Below are 14512 nucleotides of genomic sequence, written 5' to 3'. Positions count from 1 at the left end.
CACTGATGTGGTCTCTCCTCTTGGTTCTAGTGAATAACCTAGCTGCAGAGTAGCTAACACTGATGTGGTCTCTCCTCTTGGTTCTAGTGAATAGCCTAGCTAACACTGATGTGGTCTCTCCTCTTGGTTCTAGTTAATAGCCTAGCTGCAGAGTAGCTCACACTGCACCGATGTGGTCTCTCCTCTTGGTTCTAGTTAATAGCCTATCTGCAGAGTAGCTAACACTGATGTGGTATCTCTTCTTGCACTGATGTGGTCTCTCCTCTTAGTTCTAGTTAATAGCCTAGCTGCAGAGTAGCTAACACTGATGTGGTCTCTCCTCTTGGTTCTGGTGAATAACCTAGCTGCAGAGTAGCTAACACTGATGTGGTCGCTCCTCTTAGTTCTAGTGAATAGCTTAGCTAACACTGATGTGGTCTCTCCTCTTGGTTCTAGTGAATAGCCTAGCTAACACTGATGTGGTCTCTCCTCTTGGTTCTAGTTAATAGCCTAGCTGCAGAGTAGCTAACACTGATGTGGTCTCTCCTCTTGGTTCTAGTGAATAACCTAGCTGCAGAGTAGCTAACACTGATGTGGTCTCTCCTCTTGGTTCTAGTGAATAGCTTAGCTAACACTGATGTGGTCTCTCCTCTTGGTTCTAGTTAATAGCCTAGCTGCAGAGTAGCTCACACTGCACTGATGTGGTCTCTCCTCTTGGTTCTAGTTAATAGCCTATCTGCAGAGTAGCTAACACTGATGTGGTATCTCTTCTTGCACTGATGTGGTCTCTCCTCTTAGTTCTAGTTAATAGCCTAGCTGCAGAGTAGCTAACACTGATGTGGTCTCTCCTCTTGGTTCTAGTGAATAACCTAGCTGCAGAGTAGCTAACACTGATGTGGTCTCTCCTCTTGGTTCTAGTGAATAACCTAGCTGCAGAGTAGCTAACACTGATGTGGTCTCTCCTCTTGGTTCTAGTGAATAACCTAGCTGCAGAGTAGCTAACACTGATGTGGTCTCTCCTCTTGGTTCTAGTGAATAACCTAGCTGCAGAGTAGCTAACACTGATGTGGTCTCTCCTCTTGGTTCTAGTGAATAGCCTAGCTAACACTGATGTGGTCTCTCCTCTTGGTTCTAGTTAATAGCCTAGCTGCAGAGTAGCTCACACTGCACTGATGTGGTCTCTCCTCTTGGTTCTAGTTAATAGCCTAGCTACAGAGTAGCTCACACTGCACTGATGTGGTCTCTCCTCTTGGTTCTAGTTAATAGCCTATCTGCAGAGTAGCTAACACTGATGTGGTATCTCTTCTTGCACTGATGTGGTCTCTCCTCTTAGTTCTAGTTAATAGCCTAGCTGCAGAGTAGCTAACACTGATGTGGTCTCTCCTCTTGGTTCTAGTTAATAGCCTAGCTGCAGAGTAGCTAACACTGATGTGGTCTCTCCTCTTGCACTGACGTGGTCTCTCCTCTTGCACTGATGTGGTTTCTCCTCTTGCACTGATGTGGTCTCTCCTCTTGGAACTAGTTAATAGCCTAGCTGCAGAGTAGCTAACACTGATGTGGTCTCTCCTCTTGCACTGATGTGGTCTCTCCTCTTGGTTATAGTTAATAGCCTAGCAGCAGAGTAGCTAACACTGATGTGGTCTCTCCTCTTGCACTGATGTGGTCTCTCCTCTTGGTTATAGTTAATAGCCTAGCTGCAGAGTAGCTAACACTGATGTGGTCTCTCCTCTTGCACTGGTGTGGTCTCTCCTCTTGGTTCTAGTTAATAGCCTAGCTGCAGCTGCAGAGTCTTGAACGAGTTGGAGTTTCCATGTTTCTTTTGCATGTCAATCCAGCCATTACTCTGATTATATGAAAACATAACCTCATTGGTGGTGGCAAGCTGCGCTATCACTACACACATACAGTACATGCACACAACACAAACACACACATGCACACATACACAAACACACATGTACACATACATCCAACACACACACACACACACACATACACACATCCCCCTCTCATGGCGTGCTGTGCTTTGTGTTCCTGAATCAGCCCCCAGGCCATCAGCACTTTGACACTCTGATAAATCATTGATCTCCAGACTGCTAGCTGGAGCTGGTTATAACAGAGAGAGGCAGCAGCCCTGTGGCTGAAGCTGGGTATAACTTATATCTACTGTACATGTTGTTCATATTTCATTTTAGCTTATTACACCTTTTTATTTTATCATCTGTCCGTTATCGTCTGTCCGTTAATTGCGTACCGAAAAACGAGGATTCCTTGTGTGTGTTTTTCGCATTGTTTCGTCTCCCTGTGAGGGACAGCTGTCAATCACTGGCCTCTGTGGTTAATTGCCTCGTGGTAGGGCAGGTGTGTGGGCTTGATTGCACCCTGATGCAGTGCAGCTGTGCCTATGGTAGCTGGGCCTATTTAAGTTTTAAGTCTTGCAGGGTTAGATGCTTTCTTATTCCCTTTTGTGTCCGCTATCCTTCTGTTCAGGCTTCGATATGTTAAAGTGTAACACTGACCTCTGCGCTGTTCAGCATTTAGCCATTCTTGTTTTAGGGTACTGGCTTTATTTTACACTTTGTTTTCTAGAAACTGAGCCTTTTATTGTAGTGTTTCTTTTCATGACAGTTTTCTTTTTTTTTCTTTTGAAACTGTCTTTTGACCGACTATTGCACATAAACTCCCTCAGTGGAGGTTTATTGTTATTTAAATTTGTTTTAATATAAACTCTGTTATTAGAAGGTGCCTTTGTGGCTCATCTAGTTTTCCACAATACCTCTTTATTGAGTGTTGTCCTGTTTTTTGGACTTGATTTATTTTCTTAAATCACTTTGAGGTGATCACTGTAAAGGTTGTTGTTTATTCCCCCCCCCCTTCTCCTTAATGTCTGCTTAAGCAGTTTAGTGGTTATTCGTTATACGAACTTAAAGAGTTTGCTAGTGACCCAAACACCCACAGCCCTCACAGTATGTGAAAACTACTTGGCAATAAAGACCATTCTGATTCTGAAGACGATGTCAGACGTCTGATTTAAATCAACGGAACGTAAGAGGATTATTGTAAGAGAACAATAATCCTGTGGTACAGCTATGGCTTTCCCATTACAAGTCGAAATGAAAAAAAACGTGCGCGGCAGGTTTGGATGGAGCTCTTTAGAGAAGCAGAGAGAGAACGACGATCGCGGCCTCTCGGGGGAATCTGCTTGTTAGCATCATTTCCCTGTGATGATAAAAAGCCGGCTCTCTATCAATGAACAATTAGCTTTTTATCAACAAAGTCCTGCCTTTTTTAATGAAGAGATGAAGTGAGACGGGTGAGGCGCGCGGCTGCCTCTCCAGACCGGGGGGTGTTTCTGTCCTGCGCTTCAGTCACCCAGCGGTGGTGTGGCCATCAAGATTCAAGCGTTTTTATTCATCACATACATACCGGGGCATACTGTGTCGAATAGTCGACTAATCGGTCGAAAGGAGCCGTAGTCGACTGCCAACCTCTTAGTCGAATACAAAAAAAATTATAATAATAAAAAATTATAAAAAAAATAATTTAATCATTCATTCCAAAAGAAAAGAGGCATAGAAGCGTGACTAACACTAATGGCACGCATACCAGAGGCTAACTGCCTATGAAAACAGGCACAGAGGCACTGAAAGAGGATTTCCCCATCTAATGAACACACTAGACTAGACAAATATCAAGATGTATCCATCAGTGGACCAAAATTGCATGCTTTTGCAGAGGACAAGAAGCCTTCAGTCGACTCCTTCAGACATTAAGCACCCCCACAGCCCAAATGGAATGATAAAAAAAATATATATATATATTATCACTTTGGTCGCCGGCCAGAAATCCGGAAATGACTGTGCCTGGCCAGGATTCCTGGGCGATTTGAGCATATCTCATGATCTTAGCGGAGCTATTTCTATATTTTATATTATAACTATGGGGAAATGGTTTGGCTCATTTGACGACGACGAGTTGATGTACACTATGAAAAAAAACGTTTGTTTCTGCATGTCTTCGTTCGTTCACAATTACAAGTTTAAAAAAGGTAAATAAAGGGGAAATCCAGGTGGATTCTTTAGAAAGAAAGTTACAAGCCTTTTTATGCGAGGTGCGCAATTCCCCGTTGCTGCTGCTTGAAACAGACGAGAACATGCACCAACATGGGCGGGGTGGGGGGGGGGGGGTGATAATAGTTACCGAACGTGTTATAAAGCAATTTAGACTGGGATGGATGGATGGATGGTTTGTTTGATAGATTGTTTTATTGTTTGATTGATTGAATGTTTGTTTGATTGATTGAATGTTTGATGGTTTGTTTGATAGATTGTTTTATTGTTTGATTGATTGAATGTTTGATGGTTTGTTTGATTGATTGTTTTAGTGTTTGATTGATTGAATGTTTGATGGTTTGTTTGATTGAATGTTTGATGGTTTGTTTGATAGATTGTTTTATTGTTTGATTGATTGAATGTTTGATGGTTTGTTTGATTGATTGAATGTTTGATGGTTTGTTTGATAGATTGTTTTATTGTTTGATTGATTGAATGTTTGATGGTTTGTTTGATTGATTGAATGTTTGATGGTTTGTTTGATAGATTGTTTTATTGTTTGATTGATTGAATGTTTGATGGTTTGTTTGATTGATTGAATGTTTGATGGTTTGTTTGATAGATTGTTTTATTGTTTGATTGATTGAATGTTTGATGGTTTGTTTGATTGATTGAATGTTTGATGGTTTGTTTGATAGATTGTTTTATTGTTTGATTGATTGAATGTTTGATGGTTTGTTTGATTGATTGAATGTTTGCTGGTTTGTTTGATAGATTGTTTTATTGTTTGATTGATTGAATGTTTGATGGTTTGTTTGATTGATTGAATGATTGATGGTTTGTTTGATAGATTGTTTTATTGTTTGATTGATTGAATGTTTGTTTGATTGATTGAATGTTTGATGGTTTGTTTGATAAATTGTTTTATTGTTTGATTGATTGAATGTTTGATGGTTTGTTTGATTGATTGAATGTTTGATGGTTTGTTTGATTGATTGTTTTATTGTTTGATTGATTGAATGTTTGATGGTTTGTTTGATTGATTGAATGTTTGATGGTTTGTTTGATTGATTGTTTTATTGTTTGATTGGTTGAATGTTTGATGGTTTGTTTGATTGATTGAATGTTTGATGGTTTGTTTGATAGATTGTTTTATTGTTTGATTGATTGAATGTTAGATGGTTTGTTTGATTGATTGAATGTTTGATGGTTTGTTTGATAGATTGTTTTATTGTTTGATTGATTGAATGTTTGATGGTTTGTTTGATTGATTGAATGTTTGATGGTTTGTTTGATAGATTGTTTTATTGTTTGATTGATTGAATGTTTGATGGTTTGTTTGATTGATTGAATGTTTGATGGTTTGTTTGATTGATTGAATGTTTGATGGTTTGTTTGATAGATTGTTTGATTGTTTGATTGATTGAATGTTTGATGGTTTGTTTTTTCATAGATTGTTTTATTGTTTGATTGATTGAATGTTTGATGGTTTGTTTGATTGATTGAATGTTTGATGGTTTGTTTGATAGATTGTTATATTGTTTGATTGATTGAATGTTTGATGGTTTGTTTGATTGATTGAATGTTTGATGGTTTGTTTGATAGATTGTTTGATTGATTGAATGTTTGATGGTTTGTTTGATTGATTGAATGTTTGATGATTTGTTTGATAGATTGTTTTATTGTTTGATTGATTGAATGTTTGATGGTTTGTTTGATTGATTGAATGTTTGATGGTTTGTTTGATTGATTGTTTTATTGTTTGATTGATTGATTTATTGTTTGATTGATTGTTTGATTGTTTGATTGTTTGATTGACAGTCCGACTGACTGACTGACAGTCCGACTGACAGTCCGACTGACAGTCTGACTAACTGACTGACAAACTTGAAATGCAGTAATACTATTATATCAGGTGGGAATATATTGTATTGATCAGGTTAGTAGATATTGTACCGATCAGGTATTATAGATCATGTGCATGCAATAAACAAAAAAAAAACATTTTGACTGTTTCTCATTCATGTACTGTGCATAATCTGCTCCTGTGTTGTAGACACTGTGTTGCTCTGTACCTACCTGTTTTCCAATTTATTCGTCCATACATGATAAACACATTCATAAAGTAATAATATCTTGTATTGATAATATATCAATTAGTTTCACTTGGAAATACTACTACCTTATCAACCACCATGCCTGGCGCTAACGAACAAGTAAGTTATAACTACTGGTGTAGGTCCAGAAAACATTATTATAAAATACAGAATACTTTACAATGCAGAACACTTGAAACTTGGATGAAATGAAGACATTTTTTATTTCAAAATATGTTCAATAAACTGGGTGACAGTCATCAGTACCAACCATTGTTGCTGTGCATTAGACACATATGCTGGTAACATTCACAGTATAAAATTATGGTAATTTACCAAGACAATACCTTATAAAAAGTGAACACTGGAGGATAACCAACCATTGTTTCAGTGCATTTAGAAGTTTGCTGGTAACATTCACAGTACAGGCACGTCACATCAACTACAGGGCATATCTTACTTGGTCTCTCGCATCGATGACTGCATTGTCCATTGATAAATGGATGAAGCGCCAGATGATCTGTGGACCAAAAAATATCCAATACATGCCTCCAAAGTATATAAATAAGAGGCCAATGGACTGCATTAGAAAAGTGTGGTATGTTACCTACAGTATATACTTTTATAAACTGGGTGACTGTCAGCAACCATTGGTTCTGTGCAAACGGTAAAAATGAGGGGGGAAAAAGATAAATAAAAAATAAACTATATACACACACAATGCAAATGATGAATGGAGTCAACACAGCTAGATCGCTAACATAACGTCTCATTTGCAAGTGGTCCAAACATGCCTATGCAATATCGACAACCGTGGCCCAAATACATGTGTTCAACGCATTTGTCTTGTACAGAAAACAGTGCAACTACCCATACACTATACTATACTATACTATACTACACTATACTACTCTCAGCTAGCTGTACTATGTACCGGAGTGGTACACATGGTTCTGTCTGTATCACACAATGATGGATTATTTAGAAGTACTCTGTACTTCTGTGTGCCGGATTATTTAGAAGTAGTCTGTACTTCTGTATGATACTAATAAAGAAACTATTTAGAAAAAAACCTTCTTTGTGTGATAAAGAGTGAAGCATTTGTCACGATGCAGGGGGACTTTGCACGATGTGCAAAAATATCTGGTTTCACCCCTGAGGCCACGCCTAAGGCAGACCCGACATCTCCTACATGGTAGCTTTCGCTTGGGGGTGGCTTTGTATGCAACCATTACATGCTTCCCAAAGCCGCGGAGCTAATGATACTAATGATGGAGCATCGCCGTCGGTTGTGTGATAGTAAAGGGCTAACCTTCTGTGTATTGTCACAGTGAAAGGGTTAACCGGCTGTTGTCGTGTGGCAGTGAAAGGTCGCTAACCGGGTGCTCTGTGGTGGATCGGTAACGCTTCCATCCTTGGGTTTGTACCAGGTGTGGCCCAGGTGCTGAACAGGCTGGACGGCAAGCCGTTTGACGACATGGACCAGCGTCTATTCGAGGTAAGACACCGGCTTAAGTAACCCCTTCACTACCACGCCACAGATGGTTAACCGTCTTCTGTAGTGTGGTAGTGAAAAGGGTTAGCGTTTATATATTTTTTTTATCCGCTTTTTCTCCTCCTGTTTTTTCTGTGTTTTTCTCTCATCCCAATTTAGTTGCGCCAATTCCCTCCTCCCCTTCCTGGTCATTGCTTGCATGTGCCCCCCACTGGTCGGTCTATAGGGAGGGTTGATAGCCAGCCAGCCACTTCTTTTCACCTGCCAGCGCGGACTCTCATTGGTGAGGTGTAATGTGTGGGAGGCTCACACTACCCTCACCATCTCCCTTCCTCGCTGTGCAGGCGCCCTGACCGACCTATAGGAGTCGCTGTTTATAACGACAGGATTACCACCCACCGGCTTCCCACCCGGTGACTCTGCCATTTGAGCCAGTATGACGGCCGGCCAAGCCGGAGGCAACGCTAACAGCCGGATTCGATACCAGTGTCTCTCGCGTTGGTGACGAGCGCTTATTCCGCTGCGCCACCCAGCCGCCTTAAAGGGGTTAGCGCTTTTGTAGTGCGGTAGTGAAAGGGTTAACCCTTTTGTAGTGCGGTAGTGCAAGGGTTAACCATCTTCTGTAGTGTGGTAGTGAAAGGGTTAACCGTCTGTAGTGTGGTAGTGAAAGGGTTAACCGTCTGTAGTGTGGTAGTGAAAGGGTTAACCCTTTTGTAGTGCGGTAGTGAAAGGGTTAACCCTTTTGTAGTGCGATAGTGCAAGGGTTAACCGTCTGTAGTGTGGTAGTGAAAGGGTTAACCTTCTGTAGTGCGATAGTGCAAGGGTTAACCGTCTGTAGTGCGATAGTGCAAGGGTTAACCGTCTGTAGTGCGATAGTGCAAGGGTTAACCTTCTGTAGTGCGGTAGTGAATGATTTGAATCTAATCTAATCAATACGAATCTACAGTAATCTAATTTATTGTAATCTGTTGTGCAACACCTCTGCTGAATGAACAGACAAATCCCTTGAACTGTCTTTCTGTCCTCTCTCTCTCTCTCTGTCCTCTCTCTCTCCCTCTCTCTCTCCCTCTTTACCCCCCCCCTCTCTCTCTCTCTCTGTCCTCTCTCTCCCTCTTTACCCTCTCTCTCTCTCTCTCTCTCTCTCTCTCTCTCTCTCTCTCTCTCTCTCTCTCAGGCGTTTGTGATATTCTGCGGCCTGGGCATCAACAACACCATCATGTACGACCAGGTGAAGAAGTCTTGGGCCAAACAGTCAGTGGCTCTGGATGTAAGAACAACCCTCATGTTAGCCATGTGCTTCTCATGGCTGTTTGGCTTAGGTTAACGTTCACGTTTAGGTTAACGTTCACGTTTAGGTTAACGTTCACGTTTAGGTTAACGGTTCGGGTTAAGGTTAACGGTGTAGTTACGGTTCGGTTGAGGCTGTCGGGAAAAGTGTGTCTCTGTCGCGTCAACGTCAAAATCGCCCGTCTACCAACGTAGCGCCCCAGCTACGTTCGGTCCCCAGCAGGCGAAATGATACTTATACTTATACTTATACTTATACTTATACCACAGAGACTGCCGATATCACTTAGGGCCATACACAGTGCACAAGGAACACACGCCTAAGGGTGTCTTGAGAGTGAAGAAGAGCACAGATTAAGGGTGTCTGAGAGTGAAGAGCACAGATTAAGGGTGTCTGAGAGTGAAGAGCACAGATTAAGGGTGTCTTGAGAGTGAAGAGCACAGATTAAGGGTGTCTGAGAGTGAAGAGCACAGATTAAGGGTGTCTGAGAGTGAAGAGCACAGATTAAGGGTGTCTGAGAGTGAAGAGCACAGATTAAGGGTGTCTTGAGAGTGAAGAGCACAGATTAAGGGTGTCTTGAGAGTGAATAGCACAGATTAAGGGTGTTTTGAGAGTGAAGAGCACAGATTAAGGGTGTCTTGAGAGTGAAGAGCACAGATTAAGGGTGTCTTGAGAGTGAAGAAGAGCACAGATTATGGGTGTCTTGAGAGTGAAGAGCACAGATTAAGGGTGTCTTGAGAGTGAAGAGCACAGATTAAGGGTGTCTTGAGAGAGTGAAGAGCACAGATTAAGGGTGTCTTGAGAGTGAAGAAGAGCACAGATTAAGGGTGTCTTGAGAGTGAAGAGCACAGATTAAAGGTGTCTTGAGAGTGAAGAGCACAGATTAAGGGTGTCTGAGAGTGAAGAGCACAGATTAAGGGTGTTTTGAGAGTGAAGAGCACAGATTAAGGGTGTCTTGAGAGTGAAGAGCACAGATTAAGGGTGTCTTGAGAGTGAAGAGCACAGATTAAGGGTGTCTGAGAGTGAAGAGCACAGATTAAGGGTGTTTTGAGAGTGAAGAGAACAGATTAAGGGTGTCTTGAGAGTGAAGAGCACAGATTAAGGGTGTCTTGAGAGTGACTCCGGGAGGGTCATCAAGGAGAAGCCGCCTTTTCTCAGTCCTTGCCCCACAGTGGTGGAACGAACTGACCACCACCAGTTAGGACAGCCGAAACCCGTCCAATCTTTCGCCGTCGACTAAAGACGCACTTCTTCAACCGTTATCTGAAATGAAAAGAATAATATTATGTAACGGATGGTATCGTGAAGCGCAGTCAAGAAGGGCTGGGGTGAGTAGCGGTGCTATGGGTTAAAAACTCACATCCTCAAAAGACGCATAGACCCAGTACTTAGAAGTGGATTCACCTCTTGGTATAGCGGTCTGTGTTGCTGCCTGAAATGTGGGAGACCGGGGTTCGACTCCCACTCGGGGCATCGAAGTTTGAGGTGACGTTGTCACAACCGTTACATATTTTTTTTTTTTTTTTTTTTACCTTTATTTTACCAGGTAGTCACTTGAGATCAAAGATCTCTTTTTCGAGCAAGACCTGGCCAAAATGGCAGCAAAAACAAAAAACAAACATACAAAAATACATAAAAGGCAAAGTGGGGCAAGGGGATACATTTGAGCTGCAGCAAATCAGATTGAATGGGATTGGGGGAGATTGGAGGGTAGGGTAAAAAGGTAGAAAGAGGAGGGACGGTGAGGCTTTGCAGGAGGTTGCTGGGGGGAGAGAAGGTCAGGTTAAAAACATAAAATATAACAGCACATTATGCAGTGAAGCAGCGACATTCTCCCATCTCATTCTTTAAAATGCCCTTAATTTGAACTTTAAAATCAGATATGGTAGTGAGGGCCTGCAGTTTCAAAGTTTTTTGAAGTCCATTCCAGGCAGAGGGAGCAGAGAACATGAAGGCCCTTTTCCCAAACTCTGTGCGGGTTCTGGGTACTGAGGCATATAAATAGTCCTGGGATCGTAAGCTGTAAAATGGGTTTGATGTGATGGTGAGGTATGAACCGAGGTAAAAAGGGAGCTGACCAATAATTGCTTTATAAATGAAGGTGTACCAATGAAGCAGTCTACGGGCAGTCAAGGACGGCCAGTTAACTTTAGCATACAGAGTGCAATGATGGGTAAGTGATCTATATCCAGAAATAAATCTTAATACACCATGGTAAGCAGTGTCCAACATGTGTAGTGAGGTGGAACAGGCATTCATGTATAAAACATCACCATAATCTAATACTGGTAAAAAAGTGGCAGCAACTAGTTGCTTCTTTGCATTAAAAGAAAAGCACGATTTGTTTCTGAAAAAGAAACCCAACCTCACTTTTAGCCTCTTGACCAGGCTTTCAACGTGTGGTTTAAAAGACAAGCTGTCATCAAGTAAAAAGCCAAGGTATTTAAAAGTCGACACAATCTGAATAGGAATGCCTTGCGATGTGTGTATAGAGGCAAGACAAGGCATTTTTGTTTTGGATTTAGTAAAAATCATCATTTTTGTTTTTTCCGGATTTAAAACAAGCTTTAGTTGCTGTATAGGTATGGGCAGGGTAATAGTAGAAAGACATACAGTAAATACAGACAATACAAATAGAGTAGAAAAGTAAAAATAGGCAGTGTAAACGATATAGTTAACTGAATATACGCATCTGAGCAAGTAGGCAGTGTGATCAAAGGTGCAGATGAGGGTCTGTATGCCCTATAAATTATATTATCTATATTATATATCACTAGCTCCTGAAAATAAAAACTTTGTTGACTAACTTATTAGTCAATTTAATAGTCCTTTTATTGATCCCCTTGGGGAAGTTCGGGCGTCATACCAGCACGGGGGAGGGGGGAGGGGAGGTACAGGTAACGGCAGGGTAATAGTAGAAAGACATAAATATAGGCTAATAAGATTAGATATGAATATAGAATATACAAATATGAGAAAAAATTTACGGCGTAAACAAAGGTGCAGATGAGGGTCTGTACGCCCTATCGGTTATGTTATATGTTACAATAAATATAGGCAATAAAGAATTAGAATCTGACTATACTGACTTCCGGTTTAGCTGCAATATGTAGCGCACGCAATTGGTTACAGCTCCGCTCCCGTTATCGTTAATTTCGTTTAAAAACCTTATTTGGACAATACCAAAAGAGATTAGACCACATCGTATGTATTGATAAGACCCTCTACTAACTATATCAAAAGACAACATGGATAAGGATAAGAGAAAGGGTGGAAGGAAACAAGACACAGCAATTCTAACGGCGCCGATTGAAACACGTTCAAGGAAAATGACAGGCGACGCTGTGGCAGATCCGTTGGTGACAAGCCCCGACGCGGGGAATATAGAGGAGAATACACAGGGACCAAGGACAACTGGCCCCGAGAGGGAGACAATAGATGACAACATAACAGGAACATCAGAAAAAAGTACCGTGAAGGAAAAAGCAGGCGATTTTGAGAAGATAATAGCAAAAACATCCATCGGATCCCTCACTGCTCCAATAACATCAACTGACACAAGCAGTTCAATTACACAACCCGACTTCAACTCTCTGACTATCCTGATAAAAGAACAGATGGTCGCTTTCAAAGCACACGTAAAAGAACAGATGGTCGCTTTCAAAGCACACGTTGAACACATCGATACTAAATTCGAAGAGGTTATGAGAGCGGGCGCTTTACAGTCCATGCGAATCACGACAGTGGAGAATATGGTGACAGAAATTACACGGGCAGTCAAGGCGAACGAAGGTGGCATGACAGAGATGGGAAAAGAGATGGAAAGAGTGAAAGAAGAATATCGGAGGGAAATACAAGGGCTTAAAAACGAAGCGACGGAGAGGCTACTAGAAACCCAACGCTACCACAGGCGGAATAACATCCGCATTGTGGGGCTTGATGAAGCAGTAAACTGCGAAGATCCCAACTTTCCAACAGTGTTATCAACGATTTTGGGTAACATCGATCCAAACACAGTGCCAGAAGTGGACCAAGTTTACAGAATCGGTTCTCGGGGGCAAAGAATCAACGGGCCAAGAGTCATCATTGTCACCCTGCGGAAGACTACAACAAGGGATGACATCATCAAATTTGCTCGCAACCAACGTGGGAATCTGAATTATGGTGGTAAACCAATATTTATCTACGAAGATTTGAGCAAAGATGCCATCATCCGACGTCTACCATACAAGGAGGTGATGCAAAAGCTGTTCAAAGCCGGTTACAAGCCAAGGCTATCATACCCGGCGCTGTTATCATTCTTGGGCAGTGACGGCCGCAGGTCAGGTATATACACACCTATTGAAGCTGAGGATTTTCTGAATCGAAATGGAGCAAATAACCCAAGGCAGGACGAAAATGCCGGAAACAGATAAGCCTCTTTCTCAATGTATACCAGTGTTAGAATGACTTTATTGTGTTCATCAAGGTAGCAGACGATATGCAAGCCGTCTATAACAATGTGTACTGTGTATAATACGATTCATAATACATTATAATTTCAGTCTCTGGTCTCTGAGGAGACAAATACATATCATTGCAAAAAGATCTATCTGGAATATTCTGGGTTTATCGCTCAAATGCCCTGGGTCTCTTAGATCATTCTGGAACATAAAATAGTCTAGGCACTAGTATACTCTACAACCTTCTAGAATATAAGGCACCATGACAACGAAGCCTACAACTCTAACAATAAACATCCGGTGTGTATACACATAGCAGATAATAAATTAAATGAAGTTCAATCAGTCCTTAATAATATTTTAAAAATTAACCACACTTAAACGTATGAACACTACAAGGTTATTCTAACAATTTAAGTAATCACTCCATTGAAGGCACATTGAAGCTCTAAAAGGCGCTGCTTTTCTATCTTATCTAATCTGTTAATTCGGTTCTAGTGGCTTCTCCACGTTGATAATTATTCTATCTCTCATTCCTTATCTATATCTTTCCATTGATTTTTATTTTATTTAATTTTTTCTTCTCATTACTCTATATTTTTTAAAATATATTTTAACTTACATTGTTCTTTTCCAATGTTCTTCACATTAAGGTGTCAATATTGCTCTACAATCTTTTCCTTTTTTCCTTTTTTCCACACGTTAGTGGAGGGTTCAAATGAATATGTCGATGAAAGTTTATTCTCTTTTTTTATTTTTTATTTAATTTTTTCTGTCATTTATCACAATACTTCATTACAGTAAGGGAAGGTGCAAGACCAAAAGTGACATTCTATTGCAATAGAATGGAAATGTTAGATCCTATGGCAATTAGCATAGGAAGATTAAGATTACAATGCTCAGTTTGGGCAATCCGGTGGACTATGGGAGAAAGTCAATCGCGGAGGATGTGTTCTTGGAACACAGGCCTGTACGACTTTCTGGGTGAGGGGAAAATAGGGGATTTTTATTTGTATATATATATGTTTTTAAGCTCAGCTCTCAACGGGACCTCATTAATTGGATGTACATCTATTGTAGCTTCACACTCCAGAAGCATTACCAAAAACTACACAAAAACATGCATAGATTATGGCTAGTTTGAATATAATGGTATGGAA

General features: G+C 40.8%; 1 protein-coding gene across 1 annotated transcript in view; it reads left to right on the top strand.

Moving 5' to 3' along the window:
* The window catches only part of pde11a (phosphodiesterase 11a), a gene marked incomplete at both ends in the record, with an annotated part of 580355 nt that overhangs the window by 357789 nt on the left and 208054 nt on the right, over positions 1-14512 (top strand). Inside the window, 2 exons of the mRNA XM_084314342.1 lie at positions 7558-7625; positions 8797-8889. Of these exons, the coding sequence (XP_084170468.1) occupies positions 7558-7625; positions 8797-8889 (161 nt within the window). The remainder of the gene's footprint in view (positions 1-7557; positions 7626-8796; positions 8890-14512) is intronic.

Source organism: Notolepis coatsorum (genome assembly GCF_963971535.1).
Source record: "Notolepis coatsorum genome assembly, chromosome: 5".
In the NCBI taxonomy this organism is placed as follows: domain Eukaryota; kingdom Metazoa; phylum Chordata; class Actinopteri; order Aulopiformes; family Paralepididae; genus Notolepis; species Notolepis coatsorum.
Note: the sequence above shows the minus strand (reverse complement) of the source record. Positions and strands in the feature narration are given on the sequence as shown.